Source organism: Bufo bufo, chromosome 3 (assembly GCF_905171765.1).
Source record: "Bufo bufo chromosome 3, aBufBuf1.1, whole genome shotgun sequence".
NCBI lineage: Eukaryota > Metazoa > Chordata > Amphibia > Anura > Bufonidae > Bufo > Bufo bufo.
The window spans coordinates 184,959,557-184,984,410 of NC_053391.1; the positions used below are offsets into that span (position 1 = coordinate 184,959,557).

Here is a 24,854-nt window from a genome sequence, read left to right on the forward strand (position 1 = left end):
CTTACCTGCCGCAGCAACACCCACTGGAACCCGAGCATGAGTACTGGTGCCCACACACCATACAGGACACAGTACAAACAACCACACCCAGGTATCCAGCACACCAGTTACTACCTGGACCCCCATGCATCAAGATGCATGGCGGCACCAGGCAGCGCTGCATATAGGCTTGTGGTTCCCCCTCCGGGGAACCCTGAGACCCCCTTCCGGATGCACACCACACAAGGAACATGTCTAGCAAACATGCTGGACTATAGACACCAACAGACCAGACATGTAACGACCACTAGACAAGACAACAACCCCCCATAAATAAACAACACCAAACATATACAAGGGTAGTGAAGGGAAGGTGAACAACAGGAACATAGGGGAGACATCATGGTGACCTTGATGTTCCACAAGGTGGCCCTCAAGCACTGGGCAGATGGTATAGGCCGGGCAGGAGCACAGCTCCAGCACACAGCAAGGCTGGAGGAAAACTGAACCCAGCCAACAGGCCACAGGCAATATAAACCTAGTGGCCACACCCAGGACACACCTAAATCCCCACCAGCTAGATAATTAACCCCTCCGGCACCAGACAGGGAAGGCCCCCAGGAGAAAGGAGGAGGCACCTACATGCTGCAACCACAAAACGTTGCCACTGGAAACAGCATGCGCGGCAACCGTGTCATGGCGCACACCAAAGGACGTAACACCAGCCTTTTCTAATTATGCCCTGATACTGTATATTCATATTGCATACAGTCAAAGCCATACTAAAGAGGCAAACTGGAGAACACGTATAAATCTTTTAGCTGTTCCTTTGCATTATAGGTTCTATACTCACCAACCAAAGTCATAAGACAACATCTTTTTTTACATTGACCCCTTAGTGACCAGTCTGTCTCGTGCCTTAGTGATCAAGCCGACACGGCAAAAACAAATATGTGGAGGAGATTTTATTTTTGCAATTGTTCCATTGAAAAGCTTTTTTTTTTTCAATGGAAAAAAGTGCATGTTTTAACTTGAAAAAAGTTTTATGAAATAAAAAATATTTCCTACTTTTTTTGGACTATTTACTAGTCCCACAAGGGACTTTGACAAGAAAGGTTTTGATCACATCTATAATACATCTTACTGCTTGTGCAGTACACTGTATTAAACTGTCAGTGCTATACTGACAGACACCAGCAGGCTGCGTCACTCTCGCATGCACTGCATGCAGGTCTAGGGCCTTCATTAGGCCCCAGGCTGCCATGCAAAGACAAGAAGCACCCCATGATCTAATTCACTGGGTGCCAATGGGAGGCAGGGGTAGCTCCCTACCTCTAAACTACTTAGGTGGTTATTGACCGTGGCATCTAAGGGGTTAAATAGCCCGGATCGGTGCTTCTGCCAGTCCAAACCATTACAGCAGAAGCCTGGCTCTCATGTGAGAAGGAAACCCGTGCAGTGCTTGGGCAATGCAGCGGTAAAAAAGCAGTAGCCTAGCCTAAACCCCCTTAGTGACCGCAGTAAAAAGGTATATAGGTGGTCACTAAGGGGTTTAAAGGGGTTATCTCACTAAGACAACCCGGTATAATATGCCCTACCAGGACACTTTGCAATGGAAATGGTATGACAGGTTGAAACTTCATCCAGTAACAGCAGATCATCAAAGGTTTCAGAAGCAGTTTTCATTAAAATCACTTCACGTGGGTGTTGTTTTAAAAAGTTGCAAAGCATTGCATTCGCAACCAAAAGAGTTTTTAACAGTATTATTTCAAGTTTATCCATGGGCCACATTCACACATGACGCTCTGAACATACATGGGTGGGCACAGATAATGTGTTGACATGGGTATGTTATATGACTGCTAGGACATGATCATGCCACCATATGGATGATTTTTCCGCTGGCCATATGGTTTATGAGGTGAACTGGTATAGTCAATATATTAGAGAATTTTTCCTTCTACAGGTGTTTATCGCTCCCCTTTAACTCCGTAATTATCTGCCCTGATAAGGCCTCATTGACCAAATTTTTGTGAATTATTGCACCAGGTGGTTTAAAGGCCCTACATTTTGTTACCTGTTAGACTACCAATATCATTTTGTGCCATTTTTTGTGATACCTAAAACTGTTTATTATTACACTTTCTAGAGAAATAATTTATTTCATTTTTAGTTTTCTTTGGATTTCATTTCAAATTATAACTTTATTCTTTACATTGGAAAATTGAAAACAAAATAAAATATTAAAAAGTGTTCCCTAATTTCTGTGGGTCGGTTCTCTTGGGTGAGCAGGGCAGCTATGGCAGCAGTTTCAGTTGGTGTGAGTATTTTTTACCCATTACCCCAGTATTGTATTAAATATTTTCTTAAAAATATATTTGTGGTACATAATATGTCCTCTAAGAGGCCATAGAATACATTTACGTTTTCTCTTTTTTTTTTTTTCACTTTTCACTATACCTGGGGCATCCATAGAGCTTGTCACGGGGAAAGTTGATCAAGGTCTTCTAAGGACCAGCAGCTCTGCTGTGCCTGGAGACACCTAGCAATCTTGTGATTGCCGTGCCCAATAGAGGAAGAGGCATGGCTTCTGCATAGCGCTCATTGAGGGCTATGTATACATGAAGAGAGAAGGCAAAACAGCAATAAAGCATTTATGTGTTTTTGTCATTTCTAAAGCTTATCCTACATGTACGATGCATGGTCATATGCAAATTATCATGTCTAACATCTGCTGGCTTAGGAAAGTTAATTTGAATATCTTTCCCAGAAACCCAGAGGGGCATTGCCTGGCCTACAATATTCTGCACACATATTACGCGCATTAGGTGCTCTCTATAATGAGAAAGAGTGCCACCCAAGCAACACATATATATTGTCGATAAACACAGAGTAGCACTCTCTCTCTCTTTTCCACCAATCACTCATTTATGGCCCATCCTATTGTAGTTTTCTGTAAAACTCATTGAAAGGACAGAGACAAATGGGCATACAACCTCTTACAATTGTCCAGACACTGGTTTGCATTTCCAAATACAGTACTGTTACTAGTGGCGGTGCTGGGTACTGCAGCTTTGTCCCATTCAAACAGCTGATCGGTGGGAGTGGTGACGGTTATGTGGGCTTTATGGGTGTTCCTATCTATTTGTAAGTGCTGTAGTACCCCAAAGGGATAAAAAAAAAAAAAAAAAGGCACAGGGTCATGAAAAAGAGGAGCAAGTGGGATGACTGTGTGACTTGATAACTACTTTAATTTAATTTTATAATGCATGTTCTGTACATTATGAATAGTATGATAATTTCTGAAATGGGACACAAGGGTTAAAAATAAAGAATAAAACATACCCACCTTGTCCAGTCCAGTGTCCGGTGCCCTTCACTTCCTAGTCCTGACTTGAGACATTGAAACAGTTAGGAAAGGCCAACCTAAGGCTATATTGGGCCTTTCCTAACATCTGGAGAACATCAAGCTAGGGCCAGGTAGTGAAGAGCATTGTGCACCACACTAGCAGAGGGAATCGGTGAGCATGGTTTATTTTCTACTTTTACTCATTTGTGGCCCATTCTTTTTTTATTACTTCCCCAGGAAACCCCTTTAAATAGAAAAAACACACTGCATTTGAATAACTATTATACAGCTAAGGGTCCATTGAGACGACTATATTTCTGAGTCCGAATACGTTCTGCAACAAAAGATGCAGACAGCACACAATGTGCTGTCCGCATCCGTAGTTCCGTTTCACTGCCCCGAGCATGTCCTATTCTTGTCCAAAATCACGGACATAGGGCTGGCCGTGTGCGTTAACACATACGGCCGTTACCCATGTTTTGCGAATCCGCGTGAATGGACCCTTATAAAGAAAACAAGTACACTTATACAGGTTTCTGTACAGACTGTGACACCGAGTGTTATAAGGAGACATAGCAACAAGTGTCAGTAGTTGGTCAAACATTAAGTGTTGACATCTTGATATATACATGGAATGTCAAGTGTTGTGTCTCCTGCAAAAAAACAAGAGTTGTAGTTATGTGCTTAGGAAGTGCAGCTGTGAATACACTCAAGAACAGGCCGATGGTGTGTGGAGGGGGATTCACTTATCCCATGGCTTCCTAAATCATGCTGATAGATCAGACCACTCAGCACTGTATTCTAAATAGAGAGATGGTCGAAACCAGAGAGAGCCAAGTGTAACCTCTGACACCTTTCTGGTCACCATGAAGTCATCACACATACAGTAAAAGCATTTCTGTGACAGACTCCAAATATAGCACACCTGAGGATCACACAACCATGTTTCACATTCACATTCCGTACCTAAATGTTTCATACGTCATCTCATTCCTGTTTCTTGGATCCTTAGCCACAAAATGTTGCTTTATTTCTCGGGAGTTTGATTCGCCAATGCTTCTTAGTTTACTTAGGATTGAAGCAATGTCAGCCATAGGGAACTAAGAAAAAATGAGAAAAAAGCAAGATGGTTACATCTATTGTTGAGCGAATCGAAGCCAAATGAATTAACTTCTATCCTAATTTCCTGAAAAATTTGATTCGCCGAGAAGCCGAAATTTTTGTGGAAACAACAAAAACTCTCATTGTTGTCCTGATCCATTCCCTCTCGATTACTGTAACTCACCACTAATCGGTCTCCCCTCACTAAACTTCACCCATTGCAATCTATCTGTCTAACCAACTTCAAAGCCTCGGCCCTGCGCCAGTCATTGCTCCTACAGTATGGATTGCAATTTAAACTGCTTATTCATAGCCCCTACATCTCCTCCCTCATCTCGATCTACCACCTTACTCGTGCTCTATGCTCGGAAAATTATTTTTGACTAACATCCACTATAATCTGAACCACTCACGTCTTTAAGAATTCTCCCAAGCTGCACCAGTTCTCTGGAATGCCCTACCCCAATCAATTAGGTTAATCCACAACATACACAGTTTTAGGCGCTCTTTAAAAACACATCTTAGATCCCCTAATCTAACTCTTCTCCAGCCTCCTCCCTTCCTCATCATCATCATTCTTCTGAACCTTATCCATCATCAAATCTCCACCCCCCATTCACTCAGAAGCACCACAGATATCGGCTGGTGACTGGCTAATGCAGCCTTATATCTACTCCCCTATTGGGTTAAGCTGGCAGGACCATTGTACAAAACACGCACTTTTTACTTTCTGTGTCACCCCATCGCCTCATAGATTGTAAGCCCTTGTGAGCATGCCCCTCATCCCTCTTGTTTTAATTGTTGACTTGTTTGTTTTCATCTTATTTATGTTTGTACTTGAACTCCCTGATTGTAAAGCGCTGCGGAATATGCCGACGCTATATAAATAAAGATTGAGAAATGTAGAATGAAAATGAACCAACTTTGTAACAAGACTTAATAAGAAATGACCTATCAGTTTGTTTCTACAGCTCCTAGGAAGACTATATTCCTAATAATCCCTATAGCTGGCGGTAATGCCTCTAAAGTTATGAAGAGGTGCGGGCCTCTACATAACCAGCGCCAATCTGAATGTAAGACCATTTTCTATGCCTAAAACAGGCATAGAAAATAATGACTGAGACGAGTCTGCCTGCCCATCCCCTTCCCCTTCCATGCCACGCCCACTTTTTTAGACCTGACGTGAGCGGGGAAAATCATAGATTGCGGTGCAAATTATCTTTTTCACCGCAATCTACGCCAGAAATACACCTAATATAGGCGTATTTCTGGAAAGTAAATGACCCCCATAGTTTGCAAATTAGTATGACGTTTTTAATTAAGACCTATTGCAAATTTGCTTCATTTTTCTTTTTAGTTTTTGGGAACATTCACACGACCGTATAAATGGATCCGCATCCGTTCCGCAAATTTGCGGAACAGGTGCGGACCCATTCATTTCAATGGGGCCGCAAAAGATGCGGACAGCACACCGTGTGCTATCCGCATCCGTTGTTCCGTTCCGTGGCCCCGCAAAAAAGATAGAGCATGTCCTATTATTGTCCGCGGTTGCGGACAAGAATAGCCATTCTCTATATAGCGCCGGCCATGTGCAGTCCGCAAAATGCGGAACGCACTTGGCCGTTATCCATGTTTTGCGGATCCGCAATTTGCGGACCGAAAAACACTTATAGAAAATTGTAAGGCAGCTCTCACCTGCAGTGGTTGAATCACCTGTGGTGCGCGGATGCCGCACCTGTATGCGGTGAAAATCCAAAGAACAAAGAAGAGAAATCCGGCTCACTTCAGGTGAAGTATGATAGCGTTTTATTCCAGCGAAGTAAAATCCGTAAACAAGTGTACATAAATCAATCTACGCGTTTCAGACCTCTTAGGTATGTGGGTCCTTCCTCATGACAAGCATGTTTGTCATGAGGAAGGACCCACATACCTAAGAGGTCTGAAACGCGTAGAATGATTTATGTACACTTGTTTACGGATTTTACTTTGCTGGAATAAAACGCTATCATACTTCACCTGAAGTGAGCCGGATTTCTCTTCTTTGTTCTTTGCAAAACACTTATGGTCGTGTGAATGCCCCCTAATCGGAACAAAAAAAATTGTTAGCCTTTAGCGCTACCAGATTAAATGAACATAAAAGGTTCGAATGGTCTTGTGCCATGATCTTAGTAAAGAATAACTGCATTGTCTCTATATAAAACAGTAGAGTTAGAAATATTAAAGGGCATGTCCAATGAAAAATATTCTACAGTTTTCAAACCAGCACCTGGATCTGAATTCTTTTGTAATGGCATGTAATTAAAAATTTTGCAGTGACTGACTTATTCAATAAAATGTATCTGTATAGCGCCACCTGCTGTTGGCTTTTTTTCTTATTTCTTTGTCCTGCTCACTGAGAAGGCCGCACATGCTCAGTTTCATCCTTCCACGGCCTCCTCACTTGTGATAGAGTATGTCATATTCAGACAGCACTCCAGTGATGATTGCAAAGTGAAATATTTATTCAGCCAGATAGGTTAGTGCATATCATGACGGCCAGCGTTTGGGAGTGCAACTACGCTCACTGCTTGATAAAGGGCTGCAAATGACATAGGCCTGAAACGTTGCTATGCTATACTGATATGCACTAACCTATCTGGCTGAATAAATATTTCACTTTGCAATCATCACTGGAGTGCTGTTTGAATATGTGATATACTTTGAAGAAGTCTGATCCCAAGGTGGAGAAGAAATCTTAAAGGGACGTGCACCCATACAAAAATCCATACAATTGATGAGTGCTGTGGCCCCCTCTGCCTAACTTCTGATAGAGCATGGACACGCCCCCTGAGCTGTAGCAGAAAAGACACGCCCCCTGAGCTGTAGCAGAAAAGACACGCCCCCTGAGCTGTAGCAGAAAAGACACTCCCCCTGAGCTGTCAGCGCGATATAAATCCAGCAGAGCAATGAATGGGGAGATCTCGGGATCCATGTGAGGTACAGGGCTGGGTCTAGCTTTGTTAGAAAGAGATTGTCATGTATTATATGATGTCATTTTTTACATTGGTCATGGGATAATCCCTTTTAGTCTGTAAAAAAAGGTGGGCCTGAAGGTTTGATTAAAAAAGTAAAACCACAACTATACTCTGGGAATGCGGCCTAAAATGTTTAATGCACAGAAACAAAGACAATTCACATTATCAACCTCGATCTGATCCTATTCATTTAACCCTTCTGATGCCTCGATCAATAGTGACTGTGGCTTCTGAGGGATTCGACAGAGGGAGGGGGCTCATAGAAGGCCCTGCAGCAATATAGCAGGGTTCTGATTGGTTAATATAGCAGCCTGGAGCCTTGTGAAGGCTCCCAGACCTGAATTAGGAAACTGCTTGTTAAGCCCTGCCTGACACAGGGCTTAACAGGCAACCAGTAAAAACATACAAAAATAAAGAAAATCCAAGCCACCCCCCTTTCCCAATTTTACATATAAAAATAAATAAAAAATAACAATAAACATTATTGGCATCAGTGCCTCAGAAAATGTCTGAACTATTAAAATATAAAAATATTTATAATGCCATAATGAAAAAGAAAAAGTAGCCAATTTGCTTGTACCAATAGAAACTACAGTTCTCTTTAAAAAAAACAAAAAACATTTTTTTTTTTTTAAAGTACTAAAATATAATGACAACTATATAAATCTGGTATTGCTGGAATCATACTGACCAGTAGTATAAGGTTATGTCATTTTTAGAAAACAGTGAAGGGTATAAAAACAAAACCCAAAAAACAATGACAGAAAAAAAGAAATTTCACTCCACAACACATATTTTCTCATTTTTCAATACAAGATATGGTAAATTAAATGATGCCATTACAAAAGGCAACTTGTCCCACAAAAAAAAAAAGATAAATGATCTCACGTGCCTATGTGAAGGGAAAAGTAAAAAAATGATGGCTCTTGGAAGGTGAGGAGATAAAAGGAAAAATGAAAAAACAAAAATTGACCCAGCTCAAAGGGGATTAAATTAAGTCCCTCAGATGCAATGAGAAAAGACAATAGCTCCTAAGACTGTAGCTTCATATGATTTTTGACTAGGTAACCGTTATCTATAATCTAGCTGTTTGGTCCAGAGACAATTGCAGATGCCGTTGTGGATATAACTCCCCGTAGCACATTATTTCAGTATGACCATGAATAAAGCTAGGCCTTTGTCAGTAGGGGCAAAGATTTGGTTTTTTGCCCCTCCCTCACAAAGCAATCCCTGTATCATACTGACGCACTACAGTCGTGGCCAAAAGTTTTGAGAATGACACAAATATTAGTTTTCACAAAGTTTGCTGCTAAACTGCTTTTAGATCTTTGTTTCAGTTGTTTCTGTGATGTAGTGAAATATAATTACACGCACTTCATACGTTTCAAAGGCTTTTATCGACAATTACATGACATTTATGCAAAGAGTCAGTATTTGCAGTGTTGGCCCTTCTTTTTCAGGACCTCTGCAATTCGACTGGGCATGCTATCAATCAACTTCTGGGCCAATTCCTGACTGATAGCAACCCATTCTTTCATAATCACTTCTTGGAGTTTGTCAGAATTAGTGGGTTTTTGTTTGTCCACCCACCTCTTGAGGATTGACCACAAGTTCTCAATGGGATTAAGATCTGGGGAGTTTCCAGGCCATGGACCCAAAATGTCAATGTTTTGGTCCCCGAGCCACTTAGTTATCACTTTTGCCTTATGCCACGGTGCTCCATCGTGCTGGAAAATGCATTGTTCTTCACCAAACTGTTGTTGGATTGTTGGAAGAAGTTGCTGTTGGAGGGTGTTTTGGTACCATTCTCTATTCATGGCTGTGTTTTTGGGCAAAATTGTGAGTGAGCCCACTCCCTTGGATGAGAAGCAACCCCACACATGAATGGTCTCAGGATGCTTTACTGTTGGCATGACACAGGACTGATGGTAGCGCTCACCTTTTCTTCTCCGGACAAGCCTTTTTCCAGATGCCACAAACAATCGGAAAGAGGCTTCATCTGAGAATATGACTTTGCCCCAGTCCTCAGCAGTCCATTCACCATGCTTTCTGCAGAAGATCAATCTGTCCCTGATGTTTTTTTTGGAGAGAAGTGGTTTCTTTGCTGCCCTTCTTGACACCAGGCCATCTTCTAAAAGTCTTCGCCTCACTGTGCGTGCAGATGCGCTCACACCTGCCTGCTGCCATTCCTGAGCAAGCTCTGCACTGGTGGCACTCCGATCCCGCAGCTGAATCCTCTTTAGGAGATGATCCTGGCGCTTGCTGGACTTTCTTGGACGCCCTGAAGCCTTCTTAACAAGAATTGAACCTCTTTCCTTTAAGTTCTTGAATGATCCTATAAATTGTTGATTGAGGTGCAATCTTAGTAGCCACAATATCCTCGCCTGTGAAGCCATTTTTATGCAACGCAATGATGGCTGCGCGCGTTTCATTGCAGGTCACCATGGTTAACAATGGAAGAACAATGATTTCAAGCATCACCCTCCTTTTAACAGGTCAAGTCTGCCATTTTAACCCAATCAGCCTGACATAATGATCTCCAGCCTTGTGCTCGTCAACATTCTCACCTGAGTTAACAAGACGATTACTGAAATGCAGGTCCTTTAATGACTGCAATGAAATGCAGTGGAAAGGTTTTTTGGGGATTAAGTTAATTTTCATGGCAAAGAAGGACTATGCAATTCATCTGATCACTCTTCGTAACATTCTGGAGTATATGCAAATTGCTATTATAAAAACTTAAGCAGCAACTTTTGCAATTTCCAATATTTATGTAATTCTCAAAACTTTTGGCCACGAATGTAGTATAATACATCTTCACCATCGCTGACAGCGTTCAGAAAAGCCCTCAGTGTCTGGCCAGACAGGTCTCCTTTAACAGAGTGCATTTGTTTTTGTGCTGAGCAATTACATCTAAATTATGGCCTGACAGTTTCATTCAATGCATTATCTGAACTCATCTGGATGAAGCGTTTATGGTTTGCCAGCAACAATTTTTAAAAGCTTATTTGAACAAGAAGCCAATTATGATTTGGTTAAGTCACAAAGACTAATCTACAGTGTTCTACCATACCTTATGCTGGTGCTCCACCTAGTGGTTGATAGTATGCATTGTACATGACACTTCAAAAGATAATTCTGCATAACCGAGCTTTATGTCAGTATCCTAAATTCTTCATATAGCTGTAGTAGTGGCAAGCCATGGATGTATTCATTATTCATTACGTAGAGGCGTGTCATGGATATATTTATTCACATCTGATCTTTCCCCAAGAAAGCTTTTATCCAAGACCTGAATGCAATTTCATAAGGAGCTAGCTAGAAGTGTACCTGCCGTGCCCATGTATATTATAAACATACGTTTTTCAGCAATAACATAGTTTGTAAAGCTGAAAAAATTCATTACGTCCATTGAACTAAGCCTATTATCTTGCAGTGTTAATCCAGAAGAAGGGGGAAAAACTTCATTAGGTAGAACCCAATTTATCTTATTTTAGGAGAATGAAAATCTGTGCTGCCTGCAAATCTCCAGAAATCCTCTGGATAGGTCATTAGTATCTGATTGGTGGGGGTCTGACACCCAGGACCACCACCAATCAGCAGTGCTCAAACTAAGTAAGGCGGACACCTTCTCTCAGCTCACCAAGCACAGCACCGTACATTGTATAGCGGCTGTGCTTGGTATCGCACTCGGCCCCATTCACTTCAATGGGGCTGAGCTGCGCCTAGGCGATGCGACCGATGAACGTGACGTCACATGACCTAGGCAAAGCCTACTCAAACAGCTGATTGGCGGGTGTCCCAGGTGTCGGACCTCCACCAATCAGATACTGATGACCTATCCTAAAAAAAAAATCCCAGAAAATCCCTTTAAGCACATTATGCCCCACAAATATGAAATAGTTACTAGTCCCCCATTTATCTTACTTTAGTGGCTGGGATAGATGGCTATAGGGAGTTTGGTTGTCAGATGATTTATGTACACCTGACAACTTTCTGTGTCGAGGGAGGATCTTACCAAGAAAACTCCTGTCCATATTCCCTATTAGGGTGTATGGACGAAATAGAGGGGGTTCCCCTGCCAAAGAGCCGCTACTTAAGAATGATCCACTTCTGGTGGAGTCTGCACTACTATACATTGCACAAATGCATCAAATATTTATGACTAGGTGAAGCTTCCAAGTTTCATAGCTAGGTGGCTGCCTATAAAGAAGGAGTTGTCTTGATGACTACCCCTTTAAGATACAACTGGCACTTTATTTAGAGTAGAAAAACTCTTTACAATGTACATGTAAGGCTCTATTCACATCATGTAAGACCTTTCTAAATACCTCCAATGGAAACAGTGGCATACCTACCAAGAGGATAGACCATGCAACTGCTATAGGGCACGCTGAACTGCTCCTTCTCTTCCCAACATAAATCTACTGCATTTCCCAGCAGCCGCCCCGCCACTAGGGGGAGCTGAGTACATAGATGTTTTTACAACTGCTATAGAGCTCCATTGTGACTGTATAAATACCTATGCATTGTGCTCCCCCTACTGGTGGCTGCAGGCAGACAGTTTTATCATGTGTTATGTGAAGGGATGCAGGAGATTTAGAGCTGTATGTAGGAGATTTATCAATCTCTGCCATTTTTACAGGTGTAAAAAGAAATATGGGGCATATTTCTTTTGCATATTGCAGTGCAACAGTTAGTTGCACCGCAATCACGCCAGGCCTAAAAAAATTGGGCGTGGCATGGGCAGGGAAGGGGTTGGGCTGGCAGGCCCATCTCATTCATCATTTTTTACGCCCGTGCCTCTTCATAAGATCGGCGGATCCACTGCCAGCGGCGGAGCTTATTAAGGCCAGCATTTTAGACGCCCCATGGTGTTCAGAGAGAACACTATATTTATGATGTTCCTGTTCCACTTTTTTTTAATGACGTAGAAGTTGGGTATTGGTTGGCCAGGTGGAGCATAACTTTTTTTATTATTATTAAAATTTCCTCCACTTCCTCCACAAATTGTAATTTGTCGTACAACTCACTAAGAGGAGGTTTAGCTATGTTCTCTATGAGATCTGTGGAGGCCCATGAATAGAAGTCAATGGCATCACATACGCCACTTTAGAGGCATACAGTAGCATTATACCTTATCCATAGGGTTCCATTGTAAAAAAATAAAAAAAAAAAAAAATAAAAAAATAATAATTCTTAATTACTGGATACCGGTTTCCAATTTCATTCCTTTACAGGTGACTAAGATACAGAAACGGGTGTGCAAGTGAGTTTATGTCTGCAAAACATCTTAAAATAACATTGCAAAAAAAATCACAAAATATGAGAACAGTAAAAAAGAAATTGCCCACATGTCAAAATACAAAACAGAAATACAGATGCCAAATGTGTATACAGTCCAGCAACTAAATGAGCTGTTATTGGCCAGAAAAATGCATTAATAAAGCATGGAATGTCGCTGCCTGGTGATGTTTTTATAGATTGTGAATATTTTAAGATAAAGCATCTAAACTTCTCTTATCTTGTTCTCATTCTAGCCAAGCTCAACTTCTAAATGATGTTTCAGATTTTTGAGGGGTTATTTTTAACTGTCACGTCTGAGCCAATGTCAATGCCTTGGGTAAGAGTCGATGTGGAATGCCTGGGTTATGAGGTGTATCGGCCTCTCATGTTACCCAGGCTCTGCTATGTGATATCTCCAAATTGTTTCTCAAATATAGCTTTACAGTTCTTCAAATTGTTTCCATTCAGATTTCATTTTGTTCTGTATAAACACATTTTTGGTCATTAAAAAACCCTAATGCCATCAATGGAAATTATTTACTCTAGCAAGAACCTATAGCTAATACGTTTTTCCTTATTATATATGTCACCAGTCAACAATCACAACAATAATGTGCTACAGTACTATTGATTACGTAAAATGGCTCTCTCGTATCAACTATGTCCCTGTCCATAGTCCCTGTAAAGGCATATATACATTATAGAGGGGCCTGGACCACTTAGGACTGCTATTAACCACAATGAAGAGCTACTACAAGAAAACGCTCCGACTCTGGTGGACTTGGTGCGACCATGTATTACACAGTCACCCGTTCATTTCAATGAGCACCATGTAATACTACATTTCCCCTATAGCATCTGGAAATTGGTAGAAAATCACAGATTCTCCCTGGTCACCAGGGGTTTCAGTAGCTGGATCTGCATTGCTCAGGAGAAGCTTGCTAGAGGGTGCCCATACAGGCAGCGGTCCGGCTGCAGGATCCGCATGTGGCTTGCCGCTAATTAACCGGCTGCTTCTGTTCTTGACATTTGAAACAACAGCAAGTGCAGCCTGGCAAGTACAGGTTTGGTCCAGTAAATAGCGGTAATCCACATGTGAATCCCGCAACCTGTCAGAACTGTGTACAGGCAACCTAAGAGAAGAGATTGTCCAATTGGACCAACACCTTTAAAGGGGTTCTCCAACATTGATTAAAATTTGCCAAGCTACAGGGGGCTTTGTAAAGTGAAGGAAAAAAAAGAAGAAGAGATTACTCACCTTTAAAATGCCCAGCCAATCCCATTCCATTGCTCTGGTCCTCGCCGCTCCAGTCTCTGTTATGCCTGCAGCCGTCATGTTGTGTTTATCTTTTCCATGACCGCTGCAGCCAAATACTGTCATCAATGATCACATGTCGTTCCTGCACATGTGACCACTGAGCCCAGTGATTGGTTGCAGCTGTCACGTAAACGACAAACGTGATGTCATCACTTCAGTCCCAGTGGGGACCAGAGTGGCAGCATAGGAACAGTGGAACATTTTAAAAGGGGTATTTGGAATATATATATACTGTATATACACTGCCTGTCCAAAAAAAAGTCGCCACCTAGATTTAACTAAGCAAATAGTTATGAGCCTCCTATTGGATAATTACTGCATGGGCAGTAATTTATTTAACCATAACTGGTGCAATGAGTTGCTTCTCATTTCTTAAACAACCATGTCAAAAGACACATCTCGTGGTCGTGGAAAAGATGTTAGTCTGTTTGAGAAGGGTCAAATCATTGGCATGCATCAAGCAGAGAAAACATCTAAGGAGATTGCAGAAACTACTAAAATTGGGTTAAGAACTGTAGAACACATTATTAATAACTGGAAGGATAGTGGGGACCCATCGTATTCGAGGAAGAAATGTGTCGGGAAAGAAATCCTGAATGATCATGATCGGCGATCACTTAAACGTTTGGTGAAATCAAATCGAAGAAAAACAACAGTAGAACTCAAGGCTATGTTTAATAGTGAAAGTAAGAGCAGTTCCACACGCACAATGCGAAGGGAACTCAAGGGATTGGGACTGAACAGCTGTGAGGCCGTAAGAAAACCACTAATCAGTGAGGCAAACCAGAAAAAAAGGCTTCAATTTGCTCGGGGGAATAAAGATTGGACTCTGGAGCAATGGAAGAAGGTCATGTGGTCTGATGAGTCCAGATTTACCCTGTTCCAGAGTGATGGGCGCATCAGGGTAAGAAGAGAGGCAGATGAAGTGATGCACCCATCATAACTAGTGCCTACTGTACAAGCCTGTGGGGGCAGTGCTATGATCTGGGGTTGCAGCAGTTGGTCAGGTCTAAGTTCAGCAACAGTATGTGCTCCAAGAATGAGGTCAGCTGACTACCTGAACATACTGAATGACCAGGTTATTCCATCAATGGATTTTTCTTCCCTGATTGCACGGGCATATTCCAAGATGACAATGCCAGCATTCATTGGGCTCAAATTGTGAAAGAGTGGTTCAGGGAGCATGAGACATCATTTTCACACATGGATTGGCCACCACAGAGTCCAGACCTTAACCCCATTGAGAATCTTTGGGATCTGCTGGAGAAGGCTTTGCGCAGCAGTCAGACTCTACCATCATCAATGCAAGATCTTGGTGAAAAATGAATGCAACACTGGATGGCAGTAAATCTTGTGACATTGCAGAAGCTTATCGAAACAATGCTACAGCGAATGCGTGCCGTAATCAAAGCTAAAGGCGGTCCAACAAAATATTAGTGAGTGTGTGACCTTTTTTTTTGTGGCGACTTTTTTTTTGGACTGGCAGTGTATATATATATATATATATATATATATATATATATGTATACAGTATATATATATTTGTTTATTTTTATTTCTTTTAACAAAACCCCAAGCTCCTTGCCAAATTTTAACATATCTTTAAAAACCATTTCAAGTAGGAACAGTTAGGCATATATTGCATACAGTATACTTTAGTTCCCCAACAAAAATGTGAAAACATTATTCAAACAGGTTTTCTGACAGCACCATACATTGTATAGCGGCTGTGCTTGGTATTGCAGCTCAGCCCCATTCACTTGAATGTGACTGAGCTGCGCCTAGGCCAGTGGTGGCAAACCTATGGCACGGGTGCCAGAGGCGGCATTCAGAGCCCTCTCTGTGGCACCCACACCCTGGAAAAAGTCTATGCTGTACCAATATGCGTTAGACTCTTCCTGCCCTTCATCAGCGCAGGGCGCACTATGAACAGCACAGGTTGTGCAATGATAGTAGGCAGGCTATGATAGCTAAATGATAAAGTACATGGAAGATATACTTTATTGGACTGTAGTATTAAGGTTAAATTGCTGTGTTGGCACTTTGTGATAAATAAGTGGGTTTTGGGTTGCAGTTTGGGCACTTGGTCTGTAAAAGGTTCACCATCACTGCAGTAGGTGATCCCTGCTGAGGTCACATAGCATGCCTGCAGTGCGCTTCCATAGAGGCCTAGGCCATGTGACCAATAAACATAATGTCACTGGCCTAGAGTAAGTGGGAAAAAGTCTGTAGCGCTAACAGGTGTGCCGGTGCCTTCTCAAACAGCTGATCGGCAAGGTTCCCGGGTGTTTGACCCTCACCAATCAGATACAAAATAACCTATTCAGAGGATAGGTCATCACTCATCAGGTAAAAAGTGTTGGAAAACTTTAATAGCGTACTTCTTTAAGGTTTAAATCCAAGGCCTTAAATGGACAAGTGGATGATTAGTTAATGATGTAACTGGGAAATTACATACACTGCTCCTTGCATATACTGCAGTTTAGAAGACAAATGATATTACACTGTCTATTCACCTCATGAGCATTCTTCTCCATGTAGCTGAAGACATATTCATCCGCATCAACTAAGATAAACTTGTGTCCATTGAAATTAACCCGGGCACCAACAAAGAGGTCTTCTGCTTTTAAATATTCTGACATCTCGGTCTTGAATAGCTCCTGTCCAGGTTTCTTCACACGAGATCTTTCCAAAAACTTGCCACCCATAATTCCTAGAAACACAATCATACAAACAGCAAATACGGTTACAACGTCTGCTCTGCTATGACTTGTGCTCCACCACAGGTAGGTTTCTTTTGCTTTCACATCTGTGTTTTTGCTTGATCCGTTGTGGGTTCAGCAAAAACGCATCCGGTATATAATTCAACCATCTGCATCAGTTCAGAACGGATCCGGTAGTATTTCGTGCACTCCGTTCATTCAGTTTTGTCTCCATTGACAATGAATAGGAACAAAACTGAGCATTTTCGCCCACTTTTGAGATCCTATGACAGATCTCAATAGCAGAAAGGGAAAGCGCAGGTGTGAAAGCAGCCTTTATCTATTGGGCTGAACATCCAAGTTTTTCATAAAGATGGGTTAAGTAGGTTAACACCTATTTATCCTTTTGGGTTAAAATGGCTTGTCAAATGGAAATTTCTGGTTGGGGCAGATAAGTTATTGTAAAGATGTGCCACTAGTTGTGAAAGAGAAGGGCTGGTTGCATTTGACCCCATCTGTTTCTTGAATCGCTGATCAATCTGACTTGTATCTTAATGTGTTGCATGAACTTTGTGAGCCGTGATCTTCTACTTGTATGACCACGCTTGTGTTGATTGATCCTGGTGCCTCATTTTGAAAACACCTCCTGCAAGCTGTCAACAGTGGCTACTTCAAACTACTCTAGAAATGCAGCTAAGGATTTCCTTCACAAAGGTCACACCATGGGGGTGTCTTATAGTTAAAATAGTAAAAACTCTTAAGGACCCTTTACACTTCCTGAGCATCGGGCAGATAATCCCTAACTAGTGGTTGTAGTGATGATCTGCTGGTGAAAAGGTGCCGCCGATTACCCAATGAACGAGTGAAATGCTCTTTCCTCGGGTAATAAGATCGTTTGTGCTGTCACCTAAATCGTTTGCCAGCAGCAGATCATGCCGTCTGAACACACTCTGCTGCCGGCAAACCATGATTCTGTATGGGGGCGAGCAATGGCATTAGTGATTTCTGCATATAAATGCAGTGGTCTCCTTCACTGACGAGCAGACGATTGCCAGGAAGGAACACTTCCATGCTGCACTTCATACAGACATGTCCATTCTTGGAGCGATGTCCGGATGGACACCGCTAGAAACTGCAGCAGGTGTCCGCTCATGTTTAACTGCATTCAATGGGGCTAAACTGCATTCAGGTCAGTGGCATTCAGATTAAAAGATTGTGGCAGAAACTAGACAGTGTCATGACCATAACTGTTATTTAAAGAGCCAGATTTTTTCATCCTAGATAAGAGCTTTATTACATTCCCTTTTTTCCTGGAAGCATTGCCTAACAGTGATGGTCAGTTCGCAGTGTTCGCCTGCGAACACATGCAGGCTGCCATCTTGACTCACAAGTCCAGCGATGCACAGGTAAGCCCTTACCTGTGCCTGTGCGCGAGCCGGTCTGAAATCAAATGCGGTCACCGGGAGTAGGCAGTTCCGAGAACAGCCGCCGGGGGCCTTAATCGGGCTGTTCTCAGAACTGCCTGCTCCCGGTGACCGCATTTGATTTCAGACCGGCTCGCGCACAGGCACAGGTAAGGGCTTACCTGTGCATCGCCGGACTTGTGAGTCAAGATGGCAGCCCGCATGTGTTCGCAGGCGAACACTGCGAACTGACCATCACTGTTGCCTAACCTAAGACTCCATGTGCCAATTTGGCAGCCTCCACAAGGTAAAACTTTATTCCCTCAGACCCAGATCAAAGGCCTCTCTCCCAGCCAAACCAGACCCCTGCTCTGCATTGACAAGAGGCAAAAACATCAAAATATCTGCCTGGAGAAGGGTGCCTTTTTCTCATGCAAAGGGCTCTGGTTTTTGCTTATATCCCAAGTCATTGTCCGCAAGCCTGTTTAAAGGGCCAGACATTAGATTATAGGGCAGCCATCCAATAGGTAGCACTATAGAGCCAGCTTGTCTCCTACTGGATAAGGGCTTATTTATATTCCCTGTTATTTCTAAAGACCCCTTTACTCTGCCCAATATTCAGGCAGATTGTCTCTAACAAGCAAATTTTTGTTTGTGGCAGCAGATTGTGCCGTCTAAGTACTCTGCTGCTGGCAAACAATGATTGTGTATGGGGATAAGCAATGGCATTAGCGATCGCTCCTCCCCATACTGTGGAGGAAATCACTGCATGTAGCGGTCTCCTTCACTTATAAGCAGGCGATTGTCAGGAAGGAACGCTTCCTTTCTGACAATTGAGAAGTGTAAAGGCCCCTTAAGTAATGAAGGAGAAAAGCAACTCTATCTTGGAAAAAAACTGGATTACTGTCTGGTGACAGTCGGGCATTAACTGGAACTCATCGCAATTGGATGGATCTGCTGACAAAAATATCATGGCTTTTGCAAGTTTATACAATTTAGTGGTTTGCAAGTAAACTGAAGCTTACCAAACTATACTTTCTAGACTGTCTACTCTAAAAGTTCCTTGAGTAAGGTATGATTTCTTACATTTCTTCCCTCTTCCCAGAGTTCCCAGACGAGTGTTTAATGGCCTTTAAGACTTCTCAAGCTGTTTAGTCTGTAGATGAGGTACTTTCTTAATTATTATCCAAGTCATGTCTCAAGGCCTGTTTAAAAGGTCAAACATTGACTTACAGGATAGCTGCCTTACATCTGGTGGCATTAGAGGCAGAGCTGATTAAGAGCTCATTTGTATCCCTTCTTCCTAGAATTCCGAGAAGAGCATTTCCTGGCCTATACACGTCCTCACGCCATTTAGAAGATCTCCATAAGGAGATATAGTATCCCCTGAACCATTACATTTCTTCAGAAATGAATCAGCCCAACGAGGAAAAAATAATTCTTGTAAAGCTTTCACGTAGAAACAGCTTTTTATATTCATAAAATCATACAACAGTCTTGTTTCAGTACCTGAATTTCTTTGTGGTGGCTCAAACACAGCTATGGTGTCATCACTTAAGAAGTAGGAGATGATGAATGTTCGTTCTTTATCAATAGGATTGTCTGAAATAAGTTTTGCAACAAACCTAAGAACATTGCTCTCCAAGCCATTCCTAAAATGGAGAGAAGAGATAGGATTAAGATGCCTCCGTGTACCATGTACATATGGTTGCTTTTGGTACAAGTAATGAAAGTTTGCAGGATTATAACTTTCTTTCTATACTTCTCAGAGCAGTGATGTAAGGACTATAAAAATATAGGTGTGTCCCCCTTAGGTGCATAAGATGCTTTCATAAATATCTCAGCCGCAAATGGGTGAAAATACTTGGCACTAAAAAGCTGAAAATAAGAGCAGGAGCCCTTTAGCTCATTTGGAGACCCAAAATGTCTTAAATAGGAGTATCCAATACTGGCATACTTACAGCATAAAAGTGGTGTAGACCAAAGGATAGATATGTACATTTTCCCTGTTCTATCAGTGGGAATATAAATGACAGAATCATTTTCTAGTCATACTGTATATAGTCAGTGTACATTCACTCTTCGTATCTGGAGAACATTTGCTGACAGATGATATTTCACATTTTTTGTGGGACAAATCGAGAGCCCCGTAAATGTAACAGCTTTGTGAGCTTTATCTAAAAAGCTCAGAAATGGGAATAAATATTATATTATTCCTTCCCTGCATTTCCATGTACTCGGCTCATAGATAGGTACCAGTGATCTGATTGAAACTGTACCATTAGTGATACAAAGAATAGAGAGGTAATCATCCCTGCTTCCCACCTGACTGTATGCTCGGCTACTCGGAATTCCCATAGAAGGGAAAGGAAAGCACATGTGCATGCATGATGTGCTCTCATTCACTTTGGGGGGCCCGTTCGGGAGATAGGAGCGGGTCCCAGAGGTGAGACCCGCACCTATCTGACACTGACCTGGCATATCCTAGCGACATACCACCAATGTATGAGATAACAGAACCCCATTAAAGTTTGACTAAGTTGATCAGGTTCAATAGAGGGGTCCCCAAAAATAAGTTGATCACAGGCTGTCCTATCAATGGAGTCTCCATGGATCAGCTGTAATCTGCAGGGGAACCCAGTAGCAGGCATTTAATTTTCCTGTGGGAAAATGAAGCATTACATAGTATTTACTGAAATTATTAGGTTCTCTGTGTAATAGATAGTCTACCAGACCGTTCTAATAGATTAACTCAAAATTCTCTAAACTGTTGCTTGGAAATGGGGGTTCTGCACCAGACAACGCCTTCAAGCAAGTTTTCAGTTGTTAAATATTCACACAAAACTACTGAACTGAATGCAATGGGAGGGCCTACTCCAACATAATGTAACATTTCACAAATTATAGGGTACCTGTCTTTTTCCATAAACTTCTTGAAATCTTGCTGTGGTGGTTTTGGTAGGAGCCCCAAACAAGAACAAAGGGAGTCTTCTTCAGAACCAAAGCCATTGTAAGGTGGAATTTGTCTCTCGATCTTTAGTGATTGCGAAGCTTTATGCTGAACAGGTGTGAAATCCTCTAAAACACAAAAAAAAAGTTATAGAGAAAGTGCAGAACACAACAGGTAGGCTTATCTATTAAGCAAGCATCTTGTGGGAATACTGTACGTTGATGACATTATATAACTAGAGATGAGCAAATCAAAGCTGACGAAGTGGAATTCGTTTAGAATTTCAGGAAAAATTTGATTCGCAAGGAATGCAAATTTCCTCGCGCTTCGTGGTAACGAATTGCATTTTTCCTAAAATGGCGGCTACACGTGTGAGGACTGAGGACATGGGGCAAGGAACTCTGGGAAGGCGAGATCACCCAGATTGACATGCCTGCATGGAGTCAATCAGCAGCCAGCCAGCCCTGGGATGTCATAGCACTATAAATATGGCGGCCATCTTAGAGTCAGACATTTTTCAGCGTTCAGAGTGCAGGGACAGACGTGTGAAGGCTCTAGGGACAGCAATTGGAAAAACCTGATTGTGGAAAAAAATGACAGAAAAAATGATTTATAAGTGCAGGGAAAGGATAGGGAGAATCTTAGTGCAGGGAGAGACATCAGAAGGCGCTAGGGACATTGATAGAAAAGCAATTTACAAGTGCAGGGAAAGATTATTTGGGGATCCAAATAGCCATTAGATAGCTCTGTCATTCCAGCTATTTATTATTGGGCTGCAAGTGCTATGTATAAAAGCTTTTAGTGGCTTTTATCTTAGTATCTTTAGTATCTTATATCAGTACTACAAGAAAAATATACCGGTTTTTTTTTTGCCCTACAAGACGCACCGGCCCATAAGACGCACCTAGGTTTTTGAGGAGGAAAATAAGAAAAAATATATTTTGAACCAAAAGGTGTGCTTTTGGTGGGCTTTGAACTAATGGTAGCCTATGAATGACACTATTATGGGAGTCTGTGGATGGCACTGTTATGGGGGTCTGTGGATGGCACTGTTATGGGGTCTGTGGATGGCACTGTTATGGGGGTCTGTGGATGACACTGTTATGGGGGTCTGTGGCTGACACTGTTATGGGGGCGTCTGTGGATGGCACTGTTATGGGGGCATCTGTGGATGGAATTACACTGCTATGGGGGGGATCTGTGGATGACAGATAAATAGCATCTTATGCTATTTGACATCCACAGATCCCCGCATAACAGTGTCATGCCATCCCCAGATGCCCCCATAACAGTGCCATCCACTGTGAATGACCCCCAATACAAGGGGTGGTGGCTGGCATCTACACTAGTTTTTAAATGGCAGCAGGGGCCCAGTGCAGTCATTGTATTCTATTGCACAGGGCCCTGCTCACTGTTATCTACTGTAACTGTAGGCAGGCAATGTTTAACTATAAATATGTTCGATCCAGCAGCCTTTACTTACGATCATAGCAGGCTGGAAGCAGGAAGAAGGAGGCTGGGCGGAGCAGGCACGTGACGTAGGAAGTTACGCTGCCAGTGCCCGCCCGCCCTGCCTCCAGCCTGCTATGATCGTAAGTAAAGGCTGCTGGATAGAACATATTTATAGTTAAACATTGCCTGCCTGCAGTTACAGTAGATTCCATTAGTACAGGGAGCGGGGCCCGGTGCAATAGAATACAGTGACTGCACCCGGCCCCGCCGCCATTACAAAACTAAAGGCCGGCCCCCAGCCCCTCCTCACCCCTTGCTGATACACACGCCGGCCGCGCTGTGCAGCTTGCGGTCGGCGTTAATCAGTGTAAAAACGGCAGCAATCGCCCCATAAGGCGCACTGCCATTTTCCTCCCACTTTTGGGGGGGGGGGGGGAGAAAGTGCGTCTTATAGGGCGAAAAATACAGTATACGCATTTCACTTCTGCACTTATTTCTGGTGAAACCGTATAGGGGCGTATTTCAGTAAAAAAAGAAAAAAATATACGCACTGCACTGTTGCAGTTATTTCTGGTGAAAGTGTATAGGGGTGTATTTCAGTCCAACAAGAAAAATATATTCTCAGTTCACTTCTGCAGTTAATTGTGGTGAAAGCGTTTAGTGGCCTATTTCAGTCCAACAAGAAAAATATATTCTCAGTTCACTTCTGTAGTTATTTCTGTTTAAAGCGTATAGTGGTGTACTTCAGTAAAAAAAGAAAAATATATACGCATTTCCCTTCTGCAGTTATTTCTGGTGAAAGCGTACAGGATCATATTTCAGTAAAAAAAGAAAAATATATACGCAACCCACTGTTGCAGGTATTTCTGGTGAAAGCGTATAGGGTCGTATTTCAGTACAACAAGAAAAATATATTCTCAGTGTATTTCTGCAGTTAATTCTAGTGAAAGCATATAGTGGCCTATTTCAGTCCAACAAGAAAAAAATATTCTCAGTTCACTTCTGCAGTTATTTCTATTGAAAGCATATAGGGGCATATTACAGTAAAAAAATAAAAATATATAAGCACTGCACTGTTGCAGTTATTTCTGGTGAATGCGTATAGGGGCGTATTTCAGTACTACAAGAAAAATATATACGCACTTCACTCTACGTTTTTTAGGTTAAAGAGTATAGGGTCGTATTTCAGTCAAACCAGAAAAATATATTCTCAGTTCACTTCTGCAGTTAATTGTGGTGAAAGCGTTTAGTGGCCTATTTCAGTACAAAAAGAAAAATATATTTGTCGCTTTTAGGGGTGTTTTAATTTCTGTTTAATTTGTTTAGTTCAGCTACAAGTATGTCAGGCAGAGAAGTGCCCAGCCATGCACAGAGGAGTGGCAGAGGCCTAAATGTTTCTGGCGCAAGCAGAGGTTGCAGCAGAGTAAGGTGGCGTGGCAGCAGGAGTCGCAGCGAGAGGCCTGAGCTCCCGGTGTCATCTAGCGGTCGTGTCTTGAACAAGCAACCCAGCGGTTCTTGATTGGTTAACTCAGTCATCCATGTCATCTTAAGTGATATCAGACACCCCTAGCCAACAGTAGGTGCGTTTGTCAGACACAACCCTTAGTTGGCAAGGCCCGGGAGCAGGCCCTGTGCCCTCACCTGTCCTCAACCTGCCTCTGTCCTTTTTTTTTTCCCTCACCGCGAGAAGTACTATATGCTGTGGGCTCTGCTCCACTTTTCAGCGAGGAAGAGCTACTAAAGGGAAGTCAGCAGCTACTGCCCAGCCAAGATCTGGAGGAGACATCCGCTGCTTCCTCCGCTAGGTGGGCAAGTAGTGATGAGGAGAATGGCGCAGGAGCTTGTGTTGCGAGGAGTCAGGCTCCTGACCCAAAGATCGTTGAGGAGGACATCAGTGACGTGCAGACACTACTCGATGATGATGAAGCTGATCGCACTTGGAAGCCAGGTGAAGAAGGGGCTTCGTCATCATCAGGAGAAGAGGGTGGCAGCTTGCCCGTCAGGCAGCGGCTCAGCCAGCAAGTCGCTAGCGTGGCCGGGAGTCAGCAGGGTGGCAGCAGTGGGAGGTCGGGAGCCAAACGGGCACAGGGTAGACCACCCGCTTTGCAGCAGTCTAGAAAGGAGTGGTGCACAGGTTCACGGAAGCAGCAGCAGTAGCAGTCAGCCAGTGAGTAGTGTTGGGGGAGAAAATCAGGGACTCGGTGGTGTGGCAGTTTTTTGTGAAGCCGCCAGAGGAGGTCAACATGGCCATATGTAGAATATGTGGGCAGAAGGTGAAGCGTGGCCAGGGTGCCAATGTT

At 42.6% G+C, this 24,854-nt stretch overlaps 1 protein-coding gene across 2 annotated transcripts in view; it reads right to left on the bottom strand.

Moving 5' to 3' along the window:
* Positions 1–24,854, bottom strand: part of EFHC2 (EF-hand domain containing 2) — a 103,362-nt gene that overhangs the window by 27,891 nt on the left and 50,617 nt on the right. For both annotated transcript variants that reach the window (XM_040421837.1, XM_040421836.1), the window contains exons 8-11: positions 21,065–21,230; positions 19,662–19,804; positions 16,564–16,760; positions 4,295–4,428 (exon numbers count right to left, since the gene is read on the bottom strand). In XM_040421837.1, the coding sequence (XP_040277771.1) occupies positions 4,295–4,428; positions 16,564–16,760; positions 19,662–19,804; positions 21,065–21,230 (640 nt within the window). The remainder of the gene's footprint in view (positions 1–4,294; positions 4,429–16,563; positions 16,761–19,661; positions 19,805–21,064; positions 21,231–24,854) is intronic.